This window comes from Amblyomma maculatum, chromosome 2 (assembly GCF_055883805.1).
Source record: "Amblyomma maculatum isolate TAMU_Amacu chromosome 2, ASM5588380v1, whole genome shotgun sequence".
In the NCBI taxonomy this organism is placed as follows: Eukaryota; Metazoa; Arthropoda; class Arachnida; order Ixodida; family Ixodidae; genus Amblyomma; species Amblyomma maculatum.
The window spans coordinates 108837950-108863503 of NC_139345.1; the positions used below are offsets into that span (position 1 = coordinate 108837950).

At 43.6% G+C, this 25554-nt stretch overlaps 1 protein-coding gene across 1 annotated transcript; it reads right to left on the minus strand.

The window, feature by feature from the left end:
• Positions 1-14928: 14928 nt before the first annotated feature.
• On the minus strand, positions 14929-24114 carry LOC146199530 (pituitary tumor-transforming gene 1 protein-interacting protein-like). The gene is made up of 4 exons (XM_084595040.1): positions 23734-24114; positions 19451-19506; positions 16934-17045; positions 14929-16326 (listed from the first exon to the last, which is right to left on the minus strand). Exons 1-4 carry the CDS (start codon positions 23906-23908, stop codon positions 16061-16063), a joined length of 609 nt encoding a protein of 202 aa, XP_084451166.1. The 5' UTR covers positions 23909-24114; the 3' UTR covers positions 14929-16060.
• Between the last annotated feature and the right edge of the window lie 1440 nt (positions 24115-25554).

The window sequence follows — 25554 nt, forward strand, 5'->3', positions numbered from 1 at the left end:
CAAACTGCTTTGTTTTCGCCCCACCATAAACACATCCTTATTCTCCCATTCATTATCTCTAATTCTTCTGTCATCACAGCTGTCGGCCAAACTGTCTTTCTTGTTGCCGTAATTGATGAGCATTTAAAGCTTCGAGAGCATGCTTTTTCTTTAACAAAAAAAAAAAAAAATAAGCAGCTTATAGGACTCGGCGCGGGATCGGAAAGCATTTTAATGTACACACACTAATCTAGCTTTATTATTCCTTCATTCACAGCCGTTGCAGTTCCTGTATTTATTTTGGGTCAATGCTATATATTACACATTAATCACCTCTCCAAAACACACAGAATCAATTGTTCTAATAATCTCTTTTAGCGTTCTGCGCCGCCAATATTCGTCAAATATCAGATATTATCAATCTCTGATTTAGTTGAAATTTCACTTGGCGTTTGTTATTCAAATTTTACATTTGGAAGTTTCTGTTTGTTCACCCCGGCATGACCAAGTTCCTCACCTCAAACACACTTGCTTTGCACCTGTGAACAATTACTTATTGTTATGTATCCTAATGTTAATTAAGGTAAACAAGCCATTACTTTTCTCTCTTCTTTAGTTCGGAAATTTTCAAAACTACGTTAAAGAATCTAGTAAAATTTGTTTTGTCAGCTGATTAGTGCTTGTTTAACATTTTTATTGTTTTCATGCTGTGACTGCTGTTTTTCAACTCATAAGCTTTTTGCTACCACTTATAGGAGGTCCCTTCATCAGTGTTCGGCTTTTGGACCCCTCTATGAATTCTGAATAAGCACTCTGAAGTCAAACATGCATAGAAGTACCTTTCATTGACCAAAAGGTAAGGGGCAAACAGGCAGGAAACCGAAGGAGGAAAAGACTACCCTTCGGTGCCGTCTATTCCCCCTGAAGGCACTATACTGACCGATGCCCGAGAGTTTATCAGCGCAGAAGTAGGATGAAATGACATGCCGAAGGTGGAGTATTGTACTGTATTTCTAAATGACGTAACCTCCTAACTGGCGGCAGTGCTTGAGCGCAAAGCTTTTAATCAAATTCAGGTGTGCAGTTAAGAAGTAGACAAGCAAGCATTCCATTTTCTACTAGTCTTTCTCAGAAGTGTTGCTCAGGTCAACTGCAATATATTACACACCTGTACATGTATGTCAGGAAGGAAGGAAGGAAAAGCTTTATTTAGCTCTATGTTATATTTCGGCTGTTTTGGGGCGTCTTCAGAGGTGTCTCCATGTTGCATCCCCAGGAGTCTTCTCCGTCGACCTCGTCCACCTCCAGCCAATGGTCGGTTGCCCTCAGTGCAGGGCTCCGCTAGCCACTGCATACCACCCGTTGAACTCGCTATACCAGACCTTGCTGGTCTTCGCAGCTGTCGCTGGACAGCAGAGTCTCCCATTGCTCCGCACTCGTGTTTCGTATTTTAGGGAGCATGTCTATGTTTTTACAGGCCCCCGCGATGTGATATACGTAGCGTGGGTTTCTCGTCGCACCAGGGAGATTTGTCAGCTTATATTGCAGGCTGCATCTTGTTTAGAATGTGTAGGTTTGGGTACAAACCTGTCTGTAATTGTCTCCAAGTGACAGCTTCCGCTCTGTTGAGAGAACTGTGCGGCGGTGGATATCGAATTCTTCTGCCTCTATAGTTTTCTAGCGTGACCGAGTATTCCTTGGGTGCTCACGAAAGTTCCGTGGTCTCGTCGGATGCTAGGGAAGTAGTGTATGCTCGAGCTATCCTGTCAGCCTCTTGGTTCACTGCCACCCTCATGTACCCCGGAACCCACATAATTTTGTGTAGTCTTGTTGTTTTCTTCTTCGTGTTTTTTTTTTTTTTTTTAATTTTGTCGCTTGCTTCGGGGAGTATACGAGCGCGTGACGACCTTTCCTACCTTTTACGTAATTTCAGCAGCCTGTTTGAGTCCGTGAGTATCGTTAGCGACCGCCCGGTTCTATACCCCTCCGCCACCGCTAGTGGAACGGCTACTTTCTCGGCCTCTGCTACCGTGCAGTGTCGCATAGACGCGCTGGTCACTTCGCGTAGAGTCGAATCGACCACCGTGGCCACTGCAAAATCGGTGTCTTCTCCTCTCGAGGACGCGTCTGCATACACGGTCTTGTCTTGAGGAGCGTATGTTTTTTCAATCAATTCGGCCCTTGCTTCATGCCTCGGTGGAGGTTGAGGTTCATGTTCCTCGGGATGAACTATCTCAGCGCGCCGGGGATCGTTTCCGTCCTCGCCATTTCTCGCATCTGCTCGCGGAATCCGAGTCTCTGTAAGTGCGCTCTTCCAGTCGTTGTCTGTAGCAGCCAGAGTTTTATTGCGAAAGCAATACTACGAAAGCCAAAGCGAGACCTCGGGTGGCCGCAGCATACGGCGTGAAGAGGTGAAGCGGTCTCCTCATAAATATGAATTTATGAATTTCAAAAGTAAAGGACATAGAATTATAAGCAGTTATGGTGGAAAACGCTTTGATTATAGAAGAAAATTTTGTACGGCAGAGCATATATTCACATCGGCACGTCCCAGCATAGAGGCGCCAAGAGACAAAACAATCGCTGATGACAAGCGCAATGCCATGTTTCTGTAATGGCATTTCTAACAACCACCTCCTTATTGATGTATATCGTCGACAAAAGAGAAAAAAAATGTTCTAATGTTTCTGGCTCATCAGAATATTGGCACCTAGGTGAGGTTGCAAGACCAGGCCTCTAAAGGTAAAGCTTTAGCTGGGGAACACGACAACTAAGTCGCGTGTAGGTAACCTCAAGTTTGCGAGACCGCCAGTTCTTCAAGGTGATGAAAATCATCTCGGGAAATAAGTGCAGAGGTGCCAATTTCTCGCATTAAAATATAAGTACGAAACCGTGCCGCCGTGACGATCGCACAGGTTGGAAGAGGGTAAGAAATCAGCCCACTCAGGGTCACTTTCGCTAAAGCATCAGCAGACTCATTCAAATGAAGGCCCCTGTGACCCGGAACCCAAGTAATCCTAATCAAGTGGACAATAACAGGAATCAGAAATTTTAATGTGCGAACTAACTGCGATTCGTTAAGCGCAGATGGAAAAGTGTACAAAGATAATGAGTCTGTAAGTATTAAAGCCGTTGAAATAGAATTTGGGAGCTTGCGCAGGGCAAGAACTACTGCTAGTAACTCCGCCAAATAAATAGGGGTGAAGTCTAGAAGACGGAGATAAAAAGACCAGCCAAAGGACCGAGAGAAAATGCCCACGCCTGCCTTTTCTTTACACATCGAGACATCTGTTACAATTATAACATGTGAACGAAAGGTCATCAAGTAGTCCTGTAGTATGCCGTTTATCAAGGGTAAAGGTAGTAGTTTCGCATTGCTTGGATAAATGTCATCGACGGTTATATTCACAAATGATGTGACTGATCCCACCGAAACAATTTCGAACATTCGCACATTTAGTGGTCCTAGTAAAGATTCTACGAAACAAATTTGTGGAGACTGAAAGCGAGGCCACCTTACTCCAAGGAATTCCCCTGGATGAGTAAGGAAGATCAACTTGGTCACATGCCGCTCCGAATCGCATAATTTTAAGAATGCTTGGAAAACTTCGAGGTAAAGTGCTTCAAGATATAAAACATTATTGGACACAAACTAATGGAGTCCCAAACAGAGACGAGGAGAGTCTCTAGAGGAAGTAGTTTATATGCAGCGGCTCCAGAAAGCAGGACACAGCCAAATTCTAAAATTGGGCGAATATACATTTTATAAATCATCAAAAGAGCGTGTCTGCGCATACCGCAGCAGGGGCTGCTCAGCCCACTATGCATTCCAAGAGCCTTGACTCATTTCGCTGCAACTTGCACTATGCGAGTCTACTAAGTAAGAGAGGGGTCATATGCAATACCGAGTTACTTTATAGAGCTCACCTATGGTATCACGTACGTGATACCATAGCGTCTCCCTAACTTACCAGTATAACGTTATACTGGTAAGTTAGTGAGACGCTAAATTGATGAGCCTGATTTGAAATGGGAAACGAACAAAGCGCACGTACGTAAGGCTTAAGTGGATATCCGTTACCATTGGTCAAAGGCATCTAAGTACGCCTGCAGTACCCTGTAAAGGGAATATAAGTTACCCCCTGCTGCAAAGAAAGCTATGTCATCAGCATACACATACGTAGATACATCAGGAGCGTTCGGAATAGAAGTGTGTAATGATCGAAAAGCATGGGAAAGAGAGCCGCACCTTGAGACACAACTCGGATTTGTTTGAATGTGGATGAGGATACCCCACGTTGACAGCAGTAAAATTTCCTGTCAGTCAGGAATGCTGACATCTATACAATAAAGTAATTTGCCAAGCCTAGAACTTGCAGTCTGCGCAGCAAATGCCTATGTTCAACACTGTCGTACGCTTTATTGATGTCCAGAGTAACAAGTGCAGCATATTGATGATGGCGGCGGGCTAATCGGACCCGGCTTTCTAGATCAGTATGCGCACATCATATGCAGCCCGGCCTAAAATCAATCTGACAGGAACTCAACATTTCCTTTTCGGTGAAGAGGGGCATGATTTGGCCATACAGCACACGTTCCATCAATTTCTCCAGATTCGATGTTAAAGAAACTGGTTAAATATTATCTAAGACTAACCATTCACTTTGCTTTTTTAAGTACAGTGATAACTTTTGATACACTTCAGAAGTCCGGTATCCACGGAGTCCTAATAGAGTAATTTACAAGCTCCAGTAAATCATTGGGTAATTCGTCAAGAATTAGTTTAATTATCTGAGAGGTGTCTCAGTCAGGGCCAGTAGAGGAAGAATGTAATTGATCCATAATTTGGAAGAGCTCAGAAATCGAGCCTTCAACAAAGTCATGATAATGATTACCCACTGTGAGGGGACAGGGCATAACCACAGAAAAGCGTCGCTCCAGACCTCTACTTATTTCTTCTAACGACTTTTCAAGTTTCGCCAGGGTCAAGATAGTTGAGGGTGTATTGAAAGGTATTGGCAACCTATTCTTCGATCTCAGGAAACGAATCATAGCTCGTTTGTTTTCTGATCGAGATAAATACTCATAAATCTGTTCATCATAATCATCCTTTGCTCGATACACTGTTTGCCTAAACGTTGCTAGAATAAATTTGTAATCTATTCCAATTTTTCGGGCATTGATTGTGAATTAGTTTTTCCAGGCTGCCTATCGACGTCTGTAATCTCTGGTAAATTCTGCTTTCAACCAAGGACTCGGAGGAATGCCTTTATCATTCCGGACTATAAATTCGGATTGCTACCCCGCTCGCTCTATAGCGAATCAAATGCCTGACGCCCTGCATTCATTAAAGAGATTCGGGACTGAGATTCGAGACGGAGTCCACCAATCAAAACCATGGGACACACAATTACAAAACTGAGTGGAAGGTGGTCACTATTTGTTGCAGAGTATACATGACCCCAGAAAGAGACTGGTACTCCCGTGATGGAGAAAGTTGAATCTAACACTGATAATAATTGTCCCCTGAGGAAAGTTGGACAACGCGAGTTCGCAAAGATCAGATTATTAACACACGTCCAGTCCCGTAAATGAGAGCCACATTGATCTTTTCTGAATCCCCAAGTGGTATGGTGTGAAAGGAAGTCTCCTACTATCAACACCTGTGACCTGTCGACGGAGAATAAGGAATCTAGAGGACGCCTGTTAAGCACGCCTGATAGAAAATAAACAATAGCGATAGTGGTGGGATGAAATCCAGGTATGATAAGAACCACAGCACTAATTTCACTATTGGCGGCCATCCACTCAAACACTATATTTACCCTGTGACAAAACCTAGTCGATATTAACAACATTAAACCTTGATGGACGATCGATCTTGAATACTCGGTACTTTGCCATACTGAATTTTGTTTCTTTAGTTAACCAAGTTTTCTGGATCGCCATTATGTCGGGAAAATTTTTATTTGTAATACAAAGTAAATCACTATAGGCTGATTGTGACGGCAGTTTCACTGTGATACTCTCAATGACCCCATCTAGGTTAAAGATCTGCAGCAGCGAGTACCTTTTCCAATATACTGTACTTCCTCTTTGTAGCGCAATTTCGTTTTTTTTTTTTATTTAGATTGAGAGCAGGAAGATCCAGCACCGGTTAGTGGAGACCGGCATAGCTTTAGAGCTCCAGCATCTAAATCCATCATCATCGTTGTACTCATCCGTTGCACTATTTGTACTCATCCGTCGAGGCTATTGAGGCAGAGTTTGGAGATGGGCGCTATTTTTGCGTATGCGGCAATGAAATAGGAGGCCTTTCTACATTCTGATCGGAAGCAGCAGCGGGATCCACTGTAGCCATGTGAGAGGCATTTGGGTTTAACTCAAGTGAGGACATTTGTGACCCCATTACCTGAGCAATGCATGATGTAACCGATTCTACCAACCAGTCCATAATCTTTGCCATAGCCTTTTCTACCGCTGCCGCTATGGCAGTAGATAGACAGCAATCCGTAACTGTAGTCTGGCGCCTGCAACGCTCGCATAACTATGTGTCATTTCCATCACAACTGTAATGGCCTCACGCCTCGAGCAACAGCGCTTATCTATAATCTCCAAAATCTGTACCTCCTCTGCCGTCGAAAGGCAATAAAGTTGTTTGCAGGATGGTCACCGTTACACAAACAATGTGTCTCTTTGTCTTCACATTTCTGTTCTTTTTCATGGTGCGCACCACATACACAGCACCTAGAATTTGACAACGACGTTTGCGTTGTTCCAAACCTTCAACAATTACGGCAGGGCCGAGGGACAAACCGGTCAACCCAGAAGGGTAGTGTTCACAACTTCAACTCTGATGGGCATATGTTTCCGGTAAACGTTGCAATTACCGACTCTGTTGGTATTTTAACTGCATCAATTACACGGGTACAACAACTGAGATCCCCCCTGCAGGAGACAGCTTCAGAAGGGTTTCCGAAAGACTTAATTTCGAGTGGACAGCCCGGGCTATTCCTATAGAACATGCCAAGTGCTGAGGGACAAAAGCGCTCACCGAGTGACTTTCAAATTCTGAACACTTGAGTAACTCCTTCAAACAGGCGTGGTCTGCTGATGTGCACAAAATTCCTCCTCGGCCGAACTGGCGGACGTTAGAGATTTTGCATAAGTTGTGGTTTTATCCCCTTCAATGCCGCTTGCACTGAATCAGAGTTGCTCAACTTAATGGCGCCTCCATCTGAATGGACAAGCGCTACAGGAACACTGCTTACTCAACCGAGAAGGTGGTAACAACTTTTATTGCCACGAAATGAAAGGAATTATTTCGGGCTGGGGCGAGTCTAGGGTGGCCTCCAGTAGGGAGCGACCTCTTGAGCTCGCGTGACGAGGGCCAGTTGCGTAGTTTTTCTTGGGCTGGCCAACAGCTTGTCCCATTCCTCCGCTGAGGGAGCTGGCAAGAGTGTCTTTGGAGGGGGATTGCTGGCGCATTCCCACAGTATATGGTCTTGAGTGGCCTTCGTCCCGTCACCGCAGGGTTGAATTCTCCGTTTGTAATTAACGATAGTCGGTAGGGGCTAAGAATGGCCTTTGTTTGTAGGCGTCTGAGTGCCGTGGCTTGCGCCCGGTCGAGGTCGGGGTGAGGGGCGGGGTACGTGCATCTTAGCTCGCGATAAAAGTTTGTTACCTCCGCGTATGTGCGCGGTGCCTCGACAGGCGCGTCCGTTCCCGATAGATCTCCCGTCTCCCGGTTGGTTATGCCTCGGGCTAGACGGTCGACCCTTTCGTTTCTGGAGTTACCCGCGTGAGCCGGAACCCATACGAGATTGATGTTGTGATTGAGAGATCGGTTGCGCAGAATTCGTGCCGCGAGTGCGCTTACAGAATTTTTGGCGAAATTTTGAACGGCGCTTTTTGAGTCGCTTAGAATAGTTTTGGTGTGGGGATCCGCGATGGCCAGTGCGATAGCTACTTCCTCTGCCTCGCATATGGAGCTAGCATGAAATGTTATGGCGTTAATGAAGGCTGACTTTGGAGTGGCCATACATGCCACGTATGCTCCGTTTTTGATGTGCTGAGCTGCATCCACGTACACTGCTTGTGGATCGTCCTCGTACTGTTTCTCAAGGGTCTGTGCCCTTGTCTGACTGACCAGGGGACGTCCCCTCGCCAGGAAAAGATGTCGACATCTGCCCAACCCACCAACAAACACCCTGCAAAGAAGAAAAGAATACCTCAAAAGAAAACTTTGGAAGAAACCTTCATCGCCTGGTCACAGTCAGTGCGGAACGCCGCCGCTCTTGCACTGTGTCAGGTCAGATCAGTGCTCATGTGAAAATGTTGCTCCACTACGGCTCCTCTTTCTTTCGACTTTCACTCCCAACATCCTCCCTTCCATTACAATGCGGTTCAGATGTCTACCCGAGTTCGAACCCGACCTCGGCGGCTGCGTTTCGATGGAGGCGAAACAAAGAGGCGTCCGTGTGCTGTGCGATGTCAGCGTTGTTGTTGTTGTTGTTGTGGCTGCAGGAAGATTGGTTGGTTGGTTGGTGGGGTTTTAACGTCCCAAAGCAACTCAGGCTATGAGAGACGCCGTAGTGGAGGACTCCGGAAATTTCGACCACCTGGGGTTCTTTAACGTGCACTGACATCGCACAGCACACGGGCGCCTTGCTTTTCGCCTCCATCGAAAAGCTGCAGGAAGAAGGAAAAGAAAATGCACGGGCCTGCTACTGGCTCTGCAGCTGAGCCACCTCCGCTGCCTCGTGGAGACAGAAGAGAAAATAGAGAAGAAAAGAGGGAAAGAAAGACGCGCGCCGCAGCAACAGCCGTCGTCCACCACCAAATCGGTGGCGGGTGCAATGCCGGCCTACAACAGATTAAAATTCGGTGGCAGGATAGCCTCCCCCCCCCCCCCCGCAAGCGGCGGTGACCTACCTGCCCCAGCCCCATCATTAAAGATCCCCAGGTGGTCGAAATTACTCCGTAGCCCTCCACTACGGCTCCTCTTTCTCTTTCCCCTTTCACTCCTCCCTTCCCTTTCGGCGCGGTTGAGGTGTCCACAGAAAACAAGTGAGACAGTTACCGTGCCTTTCCCTTCCTATAAATCAATCAAATCAATCAGATGTCCACAGAAACTGTGACAGGTACAGCGCCCTTCCCTTACTGTGAACCAATTATTTTCTAATAATTATTTCTCCAACCTGCTCTCTAATATTTGTAGTGGCATTATTACTGCTCCCTGAGCTACGCGAAAATTCTCGTGCCTGCTTCCACCCTTACAGACAGCACGTATTCCATATATAATTTTAGGAGATTGCATGAGCCATTGACCGCTGCGTTTCGACGAGGGTTAAATGCAAAAGGCGCCCGTGTGCTGCGCAATGTCAGTGCGTCTTGAAGATCTCCAGACGGTCGAAATTACTTCCCAGCCCTCCACAATGAAACCTAATGAATTCATAGGCATAAGGAATTGCCATGGGCAGGACATGTAGTCCGAAGAGAGGATAACCAATGGTCTCTAAGAGTAACCAATTGGATTCCAAGGGAAGGTAAGCGTAGCAGGAGGCGGCAGAAAATTAGGGTGGGTGGATCAGGTTAGGGATAAGAGTAGATGGAGAATACCTCAGTAATCTGCGATTTGCTGATGACATTGCCGTGCTAATTTGCTTAGAAGTATTCAGAGGCTTGGAATGGAAGCAGTTAGGGATAAGAGTAGATGGAGAATACCTGAGTAATCTGCGATTTGCTGATGACATTGCCTTGCGAAGTAACTCAGGGGATGAATTGCAAACAATGATTGATGACCTAGATGGGAAAAGTAAAAAGGTAGGCTTGAAAATCAATATGCAGAAGACTAAGGTAATGTTCAATAGCCTAGGGAAGGAACAGCAGTTTACATTAGGTAGCGAAGCACTGGAAGTAGTAGGCGAATATGTCTTTTTAGGACAGGTAGTGACTGCAGATCCGGACCATAAAAGGGAAATAACAAGGAGAATAAGACTAGGATGGAGCGCATTTGGCAAGCACTCCCAGATTATGACTAGCAGCTTACCGGTATCGCTCAAGAGGGAAGTATACAACAGTTGCATCTTAGCTGTACTTACCTATAGGGGCTGAAACATGGAAGCTAACAAAGAAGGTTCTACTGAAGTTGAGGACAAGGCAGAGGGCTATGGAAAGAAAAATGGTAGGGGATAGGAAACGTGCAGAGTGGGTCAGAGAAATAACTCACTGTCACTGACATTCTAGTGGAAATGAAGAAGAAATGGGTATGAGCAGGGCATATGTAGCGCAAAGAAAGGATAACCGATGGTTACTTAGGGCAACAAACTGGATTTTAAGGGAAGGAAAGCGTAGCAGGGGGCGGCAGAAAGTTAGGTGGGCGGATGAGGTTAAGAAGTTCACAGGGGTCAAGTAGATGCAGCTCGCACAGGACCGGGTTAATTGAAAGAAAATGGGAAAGACCTTCGCCCGGTAGTGGGTATAGTCAGGCTGATGATGATGATGCTACCATAGGTGGTACCACGGTTAAGCTATATAGTCACAGTATGACCTTGCTCTGGCTCATTGAAGATCAAGAGACGTGCCAGGTTGGCCTTGGCTGATAAATAGCGATTGAAGCTTTCGCTTTGAAAACCGGGTGCTGCTACAGATTGGGCGCAACTTGGTGCAGTTTCAATCACAAATACTTTTCCTGTAGCATAGCGTGGAAAAGCATGCTTGAATCGAAATGGCGCAATCGGCGCATCTAGCTGTCCCAAGCATACTTTAGGCGAGCAGGCTGCCAAACAGCGGTGCAACCTCAGGAAAAGGTCCATTAGATACATATATTTGCAGTGTGACGATACCAAAAAATTACAGCCGATATGCATCCGACATTACTGTAGTGAAACAACCGTAGTTTGATTACTTCACCTCGAAATTTGTGATGTAATAAATTATTTTTGGTCTAGCTGCCAATTTAGTAATGTAATCAATCATTTTAAGGCAATATAATTTTGCAAAAAAAAGTAAATTAATTCCTTTGATAATTACTTTAATTAAAGTAAACCACTGACACTTCTGCAGACACCACTAGATACGCTCGGTAAGGTTCCGTTAAAGCAAGATGGACGTGCGGCAAGCCTCGGCCAACATAGCGGATCGGCAAAAAGAGGATAGAATAGAGCGCTGTGCGTCCCTGACCAACGGTGTCATGTGTCGCCACGTGACTCATTGCAGCCATACCATTCCAACACCATGGTCGCAACTATTCCTCAAGTAGCAAGGTGTAAAACGTGTAGGGGTCGCCGTAGAGAAAAATGGTGCAAGGCGGCCCGAGTTCAAACCTAGTCTGGAGTGCGCAGTGGCACTCCCTGTTACGTTGGCAAGTGACGCCTGGTTACACTTACTGCCACGGGGCGATGAGACAGATGGAAATGGACGTCAATGGCATGAACACTACTGTGTGCAAGGTGCCGTCGTCGATTCCTGGGACTACGGAAGCAACAAATTATTCTGCTGCAAAGGGTGAGACAGTTCCGGGCCATCAAGACACTGGGTTCGCCGCTCATTTCTGTCTTGAGCGCAATCATAATGACCAATGTTCGACCATGCTTGTTTTTTGCAGTTGTCTTATTTTTGTCAACTGTACTGTAGGGAAAAGGGAGAGTATGTGTACTTGTCTGGGACGAATATTATCGGGAAGACGAATGTGCACATCGTACCTCCAGATATGTTTTGTTTAGCAGGCTTAGTTTGTCTATGAATGAAAACTAGAAAGTAATTTAAGAATAATTGTATAACTTTGCAGAATTTTAATGTAATGTCAGAATAATTGTATAACTTTGCAGAATTTTAATGTAATGTCATTACATTTGGGAGCAGTAACTAGCAATGCAGTTTAATTATATTTTCACGAATTTCAGGAAATTATGCAATCTCATTCCTTTTCAAAAATTATTTTGCCGTGTATGATCTGCATAGTTAATGCAAAATAGCTGCGCTAGCACTCCTTCCCCCTGCTGTTTTTCTATGCATTTTTACACTGTTTGGACATAATAACGCAGGGTGAGCAAAGCAGATCCTGTATAGTCCATGGTTTTGGCATCAGGTCTAGCTAATGTACTAAAGTATTCTAGTACACTGTAGTCTAGCAGTGAAGGAGGGTCCTTTGGGTGAAGGTAATCGAAGAGCAAGGAATCGCGCTTGAAGGCAAGCGGCGAGTAGCGAAGGTCTAGGGAGCACCGTGAGTACATGTCTGCTGTCCGTGCCGAGGGCGACTGAAGCGAGTGCGAAGCCTAAGGTGGAGGGTACCCGAGCGACACGAGACTGCCAAGTTCAAAGTAACGCGCGTGTGCAACACTGCTCAGTGACAGCAGAAACGTGTGATACATGCCTTTCTCATTGGCTGCAGCTGTGCGCCCGCTCCGCCTCAACACTAAGCCACGTGACGCTTTCGCCACCTTTCTCTCTCTCTCGCTCCGGACAGACATTGGTGAAATCCGTGATTGCAGCTAGTAGTACCACCCACTAAAACCTCTTGGTACAAGTAGACTATATTGTCTTCGCAGGCCGCGAAGTCCATTGCACCCAACAATAGATTTCCTTGCAACGTTATGCAGTGCATTATCTCGGTTGTTTCCGGTTTTTCCGTCACCCTTCTGAGTAAGCGGAACCCCCCATGCATATAATCAAAGCTATAATGTGCATGTAAAAGGCTGCTTCACTCGGAGGTAGTGAAAAGTGCTCGTTCAAAGTTTACAAGTCCTTTCAAAAGCACGGAAAAAAGGAGTGCCGGAGCAGTTAGCCAGGACAGGATTCCGTGTGGCTGCTCAAGAAGACACAGTGGCTGCAGAAGCACAGAGGGATATTACAAGCTGCCGTGCAAGCACGATGACCCCAAGCAGTGGAGCAGCGCTCGACAACTGCCCGAGCATTGTTGTCATGAGGAGTGCTTCAAATGGTACGGCCCACTAAAGTTCAGTTTAAAATTTATGGAACAAATACTACAGCTGCATATTTGCTGTGCCTATATTGGTTTTCAATGTTTCTTGGTCAATCGGCATTGCTTTGCACTACTAATGAACAAAGGCCTCCATGCACACCACTTTCAAAACCAATATTGACAAAGATTCCGTCCGGTAAGCAAAAATACCAGCATCACAGAGACTAGAAAATTCAGACTGGTCAAGAGGGGTCACATCACCATGACGAAACATGCAGAGACGTCACTTAAAAGCAAAATGTGCAATCAAAGGTGGAGTCGAGCTCCCGACTCTTCGGTCGCAAGTCAAGCACACTACCCTAAGCCATCGAGGCACATTCGTTCGACTGCGTTGAAAAGCACAATGTTTAGTCAAAAGCATGTCCAAGACTATGATAGGATGTGCCAGGGGATCCCCACAAATGGTCGTAGACCTTTAACGCTACCATGTCATACTCGGGTGAACTAGTGTGCCGTCCTCATAGCACAAAAGAAGCGTTCTTAAATCTAAATCTGCAAAGTATGAAGATGAAAATCAGACTATGCTAAGCCACACATGCCCTTCCTTCTTCACCAAGGGCACAAAGCTTTACATGGTGACCAAGAATATATTGAAAAATAGTACAGGTCCAGCAGATTTTGACAAACAATGTCGCAGAAAAAATTAGGGCATTATTCGAATATCCACTATGCAAGTCAATATTCTTGTGCCAAGGAAAGCTGTCGACCATGTAGAGGGCAATATGCCGAGAATGTAGATGCAAAGTGAAAGCTTTCCAGGATTTTATAAATGCATTGTATGCTCCCATTTAAACAGGAAAAACCTGCCAGCTGTGTTTACTCTGAAGATAATAATGAAGATAGAAAGGCTTCGTCTGAACAATGGCGATTCTTCCAGTATGGTTTCCATCATGATCTCATCAGCTCCAACTGCCAGTATAAGCCTACATGAATGTGGATGTTTACTTGCTCTGGAGCAGATCCTTCTATTCAACTACCCTTCTACACAGCAGTGAGCGCGGCTGGCATATGTGGCTAAAATTGACTGCTTGGCTTTAGTTTACTTCACAAAAGAGTGCCGCTAGGACCTTGACCTGATGGCTGTCTTGAAGTCACAGATTACTGAAAACCTCCGAGGGCTTTCTTTGCTGAAAAACCAGTGTGCATGCCAATAGGGCTCCGAATGTGTTGAAGCCAGGCAAGGTGTCATGTGACAGTGCACCTCGCCCTAATGGCTACCAAACCATAAAAACCTGTCGAAGGCAGTCAGCAGTGCTGTGTGTGTGTCATAGAAAATACCAATACTTACTCTTACCATGCTGGCAATGCTCATTAGCTTTCTTCCCCTCTAGATGTAACAATGTACACCACCTAAATTTGACGCAAGGTTCATAAGAAATTATCCCCAAGTAGATGTAAATTACAATGGTTCAATGGCCCAATAAGCACCACCTCTTCAGTGCTAAACGTGGCCTAGATCTAGGGGAAGTTGTAAAAGTGAAAAGAGAAAAGCCAAGCCATCAAAACAAGGCTGTTACAGACACCATAAATAAGACAATGCTCTTGAAGCCGGTGTAATCTCTGGTGGCAGATGGGCACATGACAATCAAGAACTTGTCAACACTGAATGTACCCTGGTAAATAATGAGTTGGCAAAGCATTGCAAAGGAAGGAGAGTGACAAGACAAACAAGTGCCCCCAAGCTTTCAACTGCAATGTATGTAATGATGAAATGATCCCAATAAAAACAAGTTTTCAGGGAAAAGATGAACTTTTAGATGCTAAGAAGCAATCAGAGTGCTTGTGCTTATACATATTAGGATGCTCGGATATATGTATTCAGATTGTATTGCTGTAAGCCACAGCTGCAGCATCAGCCAGAACCTCCCTTTCAAGAAAGAATAAATGTGGACAGTTGTAACCACATGTCCCAACAGTTCGAACTATAAATAGCTGACTGCAACATTCATGAACTATAAATAGAATGAAAACAACCATCTGACCTTGTCTTTTATTGAAAACAGTTTTAATAAGGCAAAAAATGCCCAAAAATAACATCATTAGCAAGTGGAATGTTTTGGGCAGCATAAATCTATGCTTCCACGTATTTCCACAGCCAAAATTACATATTTCCAGTACAACTAAGAGCAGATTAAGAGCAGACGCATTGAAGTTTCCTATTTTCCTTTCTTGTACTAAAATAATTAAGGAAGAATTATAAATCCCATCATTCAAACAGGAATATAACTCCTACTGAAGCCTATGACCTCAAGGCCGTTGCATCAAACAATAAACTGTATTAACTACACATAAAAAAAAGTGCCATAATACAAGCATACAACTGTGAAACAGTGTTTGTGCATTGCGAGAACAAAAAGTAAGTACATTATAATGATCTTTAAAGTAACTGTCACGGACAGCTGACACTAACAGATCTTAATGTTGATCATCTGATATGGTAAGTTTCCTTGGGCTTTAAATTAAGGCACTTTGTAAATGTAAAAGCATAGGTGATAAAACCTTTGTGCATACATCAGTAAGCCAGAAAACCAAAACAAGATGAGGAAAATACAACTAAGTCACCCCTATACTGCACTCTGAAATGTAAAAATGCCACAATGACCACACAGAAGAAAAGTACTGATCCTATTTTGCGACCTTTCACTATTATCAAGCAGTGCTTTTAAATTCTCAATGTATGGCTGCTTTCAATGACAAACTTCAGTAAACATCAAATATAAAAGGCATCTCATTCTAACTTCTTGATGACATGCGACCTTGAATAAATGGAAAAGCTGAAAATTTCACAGGGAAAATAGTTCTCATCTTCAGCCATGCACAAGCCAGGTGCGGAAAAAAACTGTTTATGGCTGCTCAGGAACAAGGGTGCAGTTCATTGAATCACATTACTTTCGCCCACTAACTTCTTCAGACCAGCATTTCGGGGTACATTTTAAGGAGACAGAGCCACAGGAAACCATCTTATCCACAGAGCAGTGCCAATCACTGTCACCACATCTGTTCCACATTGGCCAGGTTAAGTGAGAGACCAGAGCATCCAGCGATGCACACAGGTGTCAGCCACTTCACTTTTCTACACAGCCGGAAAGGGCAGCGTCAATGGTCGAAGCGAGTGTAAGGTGGCGTCTCATCCCGAACTAGACCGTATTTGCGCCGGATATCATCAGTACGTGACTTGCGCTCTGCTCGCCGTTCATCTGAGCGCTCCTGACGTTGCCTGCGCTCTTCTTCCATTCGAGCCATATCACGCAACCACTTGTTGTTTTGACGCTTGCGACAGCAGCAGCAGCAGCACACCACTAATGCTAGCAGCAAAGTGCCCACAACCACACTGATGGCAATTACGCTGCCTTGAAGGGAAACTGCAAAGGAAACGGAAATGCAGGGGTGTAACACATCAGCAAAAGCCCACGGACCAAATCTCTGCAGCAAATATGTAGATCTCAAGGTGTGCACGTGCAGACGGACGGACGGACACACACACACACACACACACACACACACACACACACACACACACACACACACACACACACACACACACACACACACACACACACACACACACACACACACACACACACACACACACACACACACACACAAAAAAAAAAAAATTTTGAAGTTAAGCAAACTTGACCAAGAGGTCAGGCATGCTCATAGCTCAGTAAGCAGCAACATTAAGGAAATGAATGCACAGTAATAGTAGCTTGGCAAGTGAAATAATTAGATAGATTCAAATAACCAACCTGCATGCGGCTAAACCCACTTACTCATATAAAACTTACACTTTTTCCCCTCACCATATATGCCCAATCCTTTCCAACCATGTCTACATTAAACTGCTACATTTTCTTTTAAACTTTACATTACTGTCACATCCTCTTACTAAGTAGCAGCACTTATGCCTCTGTAGCTCAACACACCACAGAAACACTTAACACATAAGAAGAAATTTCACCAACTTACTGAAGCAGACGCCCCAATAGACCTCAGAAAAGTAAGCACATTCATCATGGCTTGGGATTAGCCTCTTGTATGGATAGAAGCCACATCTCCGTGATGTGGAGCAGTAGTAACACTACAAAGAAACATAAGAAGCAGGTTTATCAGGAAAAAATGTGACCCGGAACAGGGCAGCTATGTTTATCTAGGCTCCGGTTTTTAAAACAAAACGCAAATTTTGAAGATCTGCTGTGTGGATTAACACAGGTGACCTCCTTACACAGTCGTAATCCTGAACATCAATTAACCAGTGAACTGAAAAAAGTCAGTTTTGGAATGGAACTAACAAAAGGACCGAGCCACACACACTCATTGGGCCTTGTTTTAACTGAGTAGACATGGTATAATTTCCAACACTGCACTGTCACAGTATCAATTAGTTTTTCACATAAAAGAGCAGTAAAGCCTCCACAATGTCTCATAAATAACCTTTCGTTGTTTTGCTAACATTGCAGTTACACAGACAAGTTTCAACCACCAGACAGTCAGAAGAGCCTATATGTAGGGGTTGGATTTTTCAGTTTAAACCGAAAAACACCGATAAAGGTACGCCGAAAGCATTTTAGAAGGTTCAATTTAAACCGAAAAAGGTCAGTACCTTTTCATGCACACCTCGAACTCTCGATTACGGGAGAAAATTTCAACAGTGTTCAATCCAGGGGCATGAAGTGAGACAGTGGAATTGTTGGTTTAAGTACAGCAGTTGAGGGTTTCGAAGCATTTTTCATGGCCTCACGAATGGGGAAAGAATGGCAGCTGTGCATCCCGACCCTCATAAACATGTCAAGCGTTCAATGATGGGCGCCTGCGGCAAGGCAGGCAGTTCGCGGGGCGAAGGACACACCAGAGAATTTGCAGCGCAAGTTCTTCGAGGTGATCGCGAAGACCGAAGCCCGCCAGTTTCTTGCCACATGACATTTCTGAGATACAAGCAGAGAGGAGCCATTTGCTTTTTAAGTGACTTGGATTATGCAAAAACGTGATCGTAAAAATAATAGTTCAATTACTCCTTTATCTAACGTGTGAATATATTTTTTACATATGTGTTTTGTCATAACGCTAGTTTTCATCATGGCAATAGCATTTTCTTCCAGGACCTTAGCTGTATATATGACCAACTGTACATTAAATAAAAGTGCACAAAACAATGTGCAAGAAAAAAAAAAAGTCAAAATGAACACTACGTCACTTTTAACTTACACGGGTGCCCCTTATCCCACCAAAAAAAAAAAAAAAATATTTCCTCAGCAGAAAATAATATTAACCGATAAAAACAGGAAGTTGTGTTTACAAATAAATACCGAAAAAAGTCAGCCGAATTCTCAGAAAATAAAAACCGAAAACACCAACCCCTACCTATATGGTAAATATTTACAGTCACTTGCAAGAGATCTATTTTTTGCCAAATTGTTTCTAAATAAAAATAAGGAGCTGCCACTACACAGTAAATTTCAGGGCTAGACACCAATCCAAGTAGAAAAAAAAAAGCCCTTTAACAGTGATAATTAATTACGAATATTCAAACGTTACTCGTGCCAGATTAACATTGGCCTAATGTTAAGGAACCATAATCACCAAATTGTAATTATTATTTTCTTTCAGATGATGCCTTAGACATCAGAATACATGAATAACTGTATGGTATTAGTCTATGACAGCTAAATAATTTATAATTTTTTTCCTTGATGCTATTTCAGTTTCATCATCTGAACGATGACTGCAACATGCTTCTGATGTTTAGGTGATATGAGGAATGCAAAAACTGCAATACAATTCCAGATACGTAACTTTAATTCACTACAAGACATGAACCAGGCTGCTTCAGGGGCTGGAATGACAACAAACACAGCATCAGCAATGATACGTAAATTTTCACGTCTCGAGCAACATAAACACCAGAGTTCACTGCATCATGCAAAAAAAAAGAATTGTGCAAAATATTTTGGGAAAGAATGCCTCTTCGGTATGAATGGTCACAAACAGCACTGGGGTGGAATAATATAGCGATTCCAAAACCATTCCATTTCCTTGACGATGACGCCAAAATTGTGTATGAGGTGACAACTATGTGAATTTACTTGTTGCAACATTATGCCAAGATTCAAATTTTAACCGGCCAATGGCAGAGAAGGCAATGGAATAGAACAGTTTTTGGATGAAATAGAATAGTTATATTATTCCACCCCTGATCTCAAGAAAGAAATGTAGTGGCAGCTCAGCTAAAATTTATGCAATGAGTCACAGCCAATTTGAATAAAATTTAATTCAAAACCTAAAACACTAAAATATAATGTTTAATAACAATTGCTTTGCTGTATTACCGATACTTGAGTATATATATTTGGAAGAGAGTAAACTGCAGCCATTTCATACCAAAAGAAGCAAAAAAGAACATGTATTAAGCCTGCATGGGAGATGTCAACTGCAGATAATAATGCCACAAATTCGAAGAGAAACAAACAACATGCATGATTTACGTACCCCAGTGCCAGCTCCTAAACATTCAGAACATGATGTGTTTGTCTTCTGGGCACATGCTGCAAGCAAAAACACAGCTTTTATGAGCTCATAGGCCAAAAAAAAATAAATAAAACAAGGAAGCAGTACTCCAAGTAGCAGGTTTGCTCACATACAAGATTGCAAAACTAGCCAAAGTGATATAAAGTCCTACTGAAAGAGAATACACACATGTACATACACAAGTGTCAAAAATAAAGATTCCTGCTTGATGAACATGTGCAAAAGTTGCTCAGTATGTGTCTAGGATTTTTCCATTCCAAGCTTATCAACCAACCATTAAAATTGCATAGTGTTGCCACAAGAATCTCAACAGGCAATACAAAGCTGAACTTGTGTTTTGCCATGCACAATTACATGAAAATTCGAAATCAACATGACATCAAAGTCACATAAACACATGACTGCACTGGGTTGTTACATCAGCACTAATGCTACGCAAAGCTATAGTATTATCTGATTTAAAATTTGCACACAACTTCTTACACAGAGCATCAGCACATAAGCTAAACCCAACTGGAAATGTACACCTCTGAAAGAACTTGTGAACATTGAATGCAATGCAGCAGCTGCTGAAGCAAGAGCCCTTGGAAAGTTGTCAGACGCTCCCCATCAATAAGAATAATAGACCCCAATTGAGACTGTCAATACAAATCAACTGGACTTATTTGGAACCAAATGGTAAATTCTTACTTGCAATTGATTACGACTCAGGCAGAGAAGAAATCAATTCTAATTGGACATGCCAAGTGGAATCAAATGGACCCAGTTAAGACCGATTGGGAAATCATTACCTCTAACTGGTTACTTTCAGTCATGATTAAAACCAACAGAGTATAACTGGATTTGAAAATTAGAACTAGTTGGAAAAACCAGCTGACTTGCCCAATTGGTCTGCCTAACTGTACCCAATATATCCATGTGAGCACTTGCATATTTGATAAAAAAGAGCAAAACTGATAGCATTTTTATTATAAGACCTTAGAGAAGAGTAATCCATGAAATTGTGTACATCGATCGTGCTTTTTCTTCAGTTGAAATTAAATACAGTTAAATCTCATTACAAGAGACACTGTTACAAGAGACACTCAGTTATAAGAGACATTTGAAAATGGTTTGGTTGGTTTTCCTATGTCTGCCATATTAACAACATTGCATACAAGATATATGGTTACAAGAGACACTCGGTTACTAAGGACAACTTTATCAGGTTCCTGGAGTAAATTCTTCACTATTTAGAAGAGACAGAACCCAGGTGTGCTCATACAATACATCTGGAACATACCAACTCGTACATGATGCACTTCAGATTCCCTTAGCTAAATACTGTTCCATATCAGTGTCCTTTTTGTTATGTATGTCAGGAACTGAGGAGTGCTTCCCCATGATTGGAAAGTCAAAACGGCATCACATTACTGTTACCTACAAAGCAAATCAAAATGCATGAATGACATCCAGCACTTTTAACTCCTCACTGTTAAAATTTGATCACAAGATGAAAGCTTAGAATCCTGATGTCTTCCTTTTTGTGAATCATCTGAGGATGACGAGCCTGTAAGCATCTGAGGTTGACGAGCATGTAAGAGTGCTTTAAAGGTATTAGAGTAATAGGAAGGCTTGCAAAGTGAAGTGCTTTACCTCCAGAATTTACCTCACAAAAATACATACTAGTATGAATAACTTCTTTAAGCTTTCCTGAACAATTTCCTGTGAATGCATGTGAATGATGATGTGCAGTAAACTGATGAACACAGTGATTTTAGAATTTTTGGTTACAAGAGACCTTGCTTACAAGAGACATCTTTTTCTGGTCCCTTGAATATCTCTTGAAACAAAGTTTTACTGTAATTGCACCTAACTGACAGGCACCATTAGCCCAACACAAGTTAGATTTTTTTTTTTCTTGCACCATACTACCACTCTGAACATTATGAACACCTTACTATAAAGGTACATTTTGTGAATGTCTCCGGGGTGCACTATTATCTGCATCAGATATGGGTGTAAGCGATAAGCTTCAGTTAGTCCAATTTTGTACTAATTTACGATAATAAATTTTCCAAATCGGTATCAATTAGAAGTTTTCTATTTGTAGTTTTCTCACATCACCATGAAATGCATCTGAAAAACTTCACTGCAAATGCAGCCAAATCCTGCCACTGAAAAATGAAATTAGCTAATGTATACAGTCACAGCTAAAGAGTGCACAAGCTCAGCACCTCAAATACAAGCAGTATTGACATCAAAAGATGCAACTTCCCAAACCCTTGAACGACATTCTAAGCTAGGCTTGTCAACTGCTTCAGTAAATGAAACTTCATGAACAAGAGCCTGTATTTAAGTAGTATAGAATGCTATACATAGATAACAGTTTCAGTGGCTGTAAAACTATCTAACGCATGCTTCAAGTTTCCCTCATTCACATATTACCCGCAATATTCAGTTGAAGAGACATATTGCTACCCCATGCAACAATGCCAGACAGGTGATAGCAGGGAACCAAAATAGACGTATCAGCTCCACGCGGATAATTAATATGTTAATATGAACTGCTTTTATCAACAATACACCACCATCTTTCGCACACTCCGAACAAAGATCACCATGATAGTCCCAAAGAGCAACAAATTTCGCAATAGTTTTATAGAGCTAAGTTCCTGCAAAAGTGAATTCCTGCAACAAGCCTAATAAGCTGTAAGAGACACCCACACTAATTCTGGGCCGAACATGTTACACGACCAGGCAATTATTATAAAAGAAAGTAATTCTTCACCATGATAGTCCCAACGAGCAACAAGTTTCATACTAATTGTATAAAGCTAAGTTCCTGCAAAAGTAATTTTCTGCAACAAGCCTAATAAGCTATAAGAGACACCCATATTGTTTTTACGCATTAATTCTGGGCCAAACATGTTACACAATCAGGAAATTAATATAAAAGAAAGTCATTCATCCCTATGATTGTCCCAAAGAGCAACAAGTTTCGCACTAATTGTATAAAGCTATGTTCCTGCAAAAGTAAATTCCTGCAACAACCCTAATAAGCTTTGAGACACCAATATTGTTTTTATGCACTAATTCTGGGCCGAACAGGTTACACGATGAGGAAATTAATATGAATGAAAGTAATTCTAACTCCTGTAGGTAAATGCCTATTTACCAAATGGAATTCGATAATTACACTTTTTTGCGATGAGGGACAAGTCTGTCAAGACTGGATGTTAACCTGACGAAGTTTTACGCCACTATTCGCAGACAAAAAAAAAAAAAAATGATTATCCCTAACTACGCATCCCAGCTCTCCGCCCCGATACACTGTATTGCTGATGCGCAGTTAGACAGAAACAAGCCCTGTATAAAAAAAATAAAGGGAAACAATAAGTGACTGATGCAGCGGAGGCAGAAAGTGCCTTGTCAGCTGAGGCACAGAAATGTCAGAAAGGCAGCCGTCCATTAGTCACGGCCAAACGTCAATCAAGGCCGCAATCAGACAAACGTCCTCCTACACAATCATAATGAAAGCCTCCCAGTACGTTGCGAAGCATGCGCAATTGGCGCATTCTGTGAACGAGCAGACTGAAGCGGAAACCTTTTGTTGGAACGGACCGGCATTGTAACATCGCTATCGACGGCTGCAGCAACGAAGGTAGAGGCAGCAATAAATGACACCCCCGTTCGTAATGGAACGCGCCGGCCGCTTACTGGTATGGCATCAAAGCGAGCGAAAAAAAAAAAAAAAAAAAAAAAAAAGCAATAAACGATCCTTGGTCCAGTGGGTACGAAGGGAGGCGCACCTCCATTGACGACGACGCACGCAAGCTAACAAAAAGAACAAGGAACTTAGAAAAACCCATGGGGTTTCTTTTCAGTTGCAGGCCTGCCTGCAGGCTGTGGCTCAAACGTGTCTTCGAACAACCCGTGCTCCGAACTCTTGCCGAAAAACGTTGCATTATTGCGGATATTATTGCACTACAGCAGCAACATCGATGCCGATATTGTAGGCACGTCTACCGGTTTATGCTTTGTGTACTACATAGATAGGACGAAGTAAATGCCGCACAAGATGTCTTCTGTGCACAACAGCGGAAGTTTTCAGGCCGATAACAAAGTCAAGGCCGTGCATGCAGACTTCAATCGGCAGTATCAGCAGCCCCGACGACGTCTATCCGGCAGAGAGAGGAGGGGTGAAAGTTCACAACCGATAGCGCATCAACGTTACGATAGTTTTCACATGGTTTTCACAGTACCTGTTTGCGGTGAGATGGTAGTAGTTGGCGCCTGTGTCGTCGGCACCAATGTTCTAGTAACATTGGCCGGCACAGGTCTTGTCGTTTCGGCCAGTGCAGGGTCAGATGTAAACACAACGGGTACGACGCAACAGGCGAGAGCTACAAAGTACGCTGCACACTGCATACTGTTCATTGTTAAACTTTGAAGCAGTCCTAAAGATGTTTGGGACGAACCCCGCAAATCACGTCTATTACTGGAGGCGTTTACAGGCGAGCGCTTCCAGTTGACTTTTGCGCACCACGTTTCACACACCACCGTAAGGCCGCGCGCTGGCGAAACCCCACCAGGCAAAACAACGTAAATGGAGCAACGGCAGCAGCGACAAGGCAGCGACGGGAGGGACGGCGGGACGGTCACGTGATAAAAGTTTACACAAAGCACCTACAGAGCGCGGCTAGTGCGGCAAGTTTGATACAGCTGATTTGATGAAAGTACCAAAATAGAAAAAATAAAAATATAAAAATAAATTTGAATAGAGTTCGCGCTGCAACCTGTTGATGCTTCGTTGTACTATAGTGGTTCTACTGCATGCCCAAATTACCGATCTCGGAGGCAGCAAGAAAAGGGAGAAGGCATGAAAAAGGTGCCGCCGCTTGTCTGAAGAGGCTAGGATGAAGCGCGCGCATCGAGGCAACCAAAGCTTTTGGATGAAAGAGCTCTGACGGGCAACGGGCATACGCGAAGCGTACGGCAGCTTCCACTCAGCATTTGCACGGGCCTCATAGCACTAAAAACATTTGTTAAAGCCACAGGGTTAATACTCTTACGTCGAAAAAAAAAAAAAAAAAAAAAATGCCCGGCGGCGTTGGCGCCGGCGAAGTCGAGCGTTTGGTTGGTTTGGTCCTCACCGCCTCGAAAATTCACGAGCATGGCTGGAAGATATATTTGGTAGGTGAAAAACACCTGCAAGAACCTTTCATCCCCATTTTTTTTTCTTTAGCAGACCGTGTTGCGCTTTGACGAATATATCGTGATCCCTCCCATCGGCAGTGCCCCCGCACCGATTTGTGCCAACGCAGTGGGCAAGTGGGTATGCGCTAAGATGATGATTATCTATCCGTTTGTATCGGGCGATCGGGCACGGCCGGTCTCGAGCATAGAGCATAGAGCTCTTTGTATTAGCTCTACGGCCTCGAGGGAGAAGCGCACACTCCCTCGAGACCGGCCCTGGTATCGGAAGAACGTATCGGTGGGCACCTAGCGGGCGGGCAACTAGCGCCATCTGGCGCCCTCAAGGCGAGCTGCCTCCGCGTCGGGTATGTCCTCCGAGGATGATCTCGGAGGCCATGCGTCGGGACTGTTCTAGTTCACTACAGTCGGGACTAATCAAGGAGGATATAAAAAAACTGCTGGAGTGGAAGTGTCCTATACCGGCCAATGGGCTGGGGTGAAGCCTGCGGCGGCTATCTTGTGGTGGGCAAGAATTAGCCTTCCAAGCGCTTGGAAGCGCTGTTCGATGGCGTCGCCAGTGTGTTTCACGTGCTTAACGGATTTTTAAGTTATAATGCAATGTTGCGGGCTACCAGCTGAGCAAGTCTTATTAATAGCAGTCTTAATTAAACATGGTGAATTATTAACTGCTAATGAACTTTAGATTTTACGCATCATAGAGTCATATGTCGTTAGATAGCATATGTCGAGTGCACTGGCTTGAGCTAATTCCTAATTAATTATGCTAAATAGATAATTGTCTCTAAATGTTAAAATACATGCATTGGCTACAAGTCATATATCGTTGGATAGCTTATGCCGAGTACAAGTGCTCTAGATTAACAGCA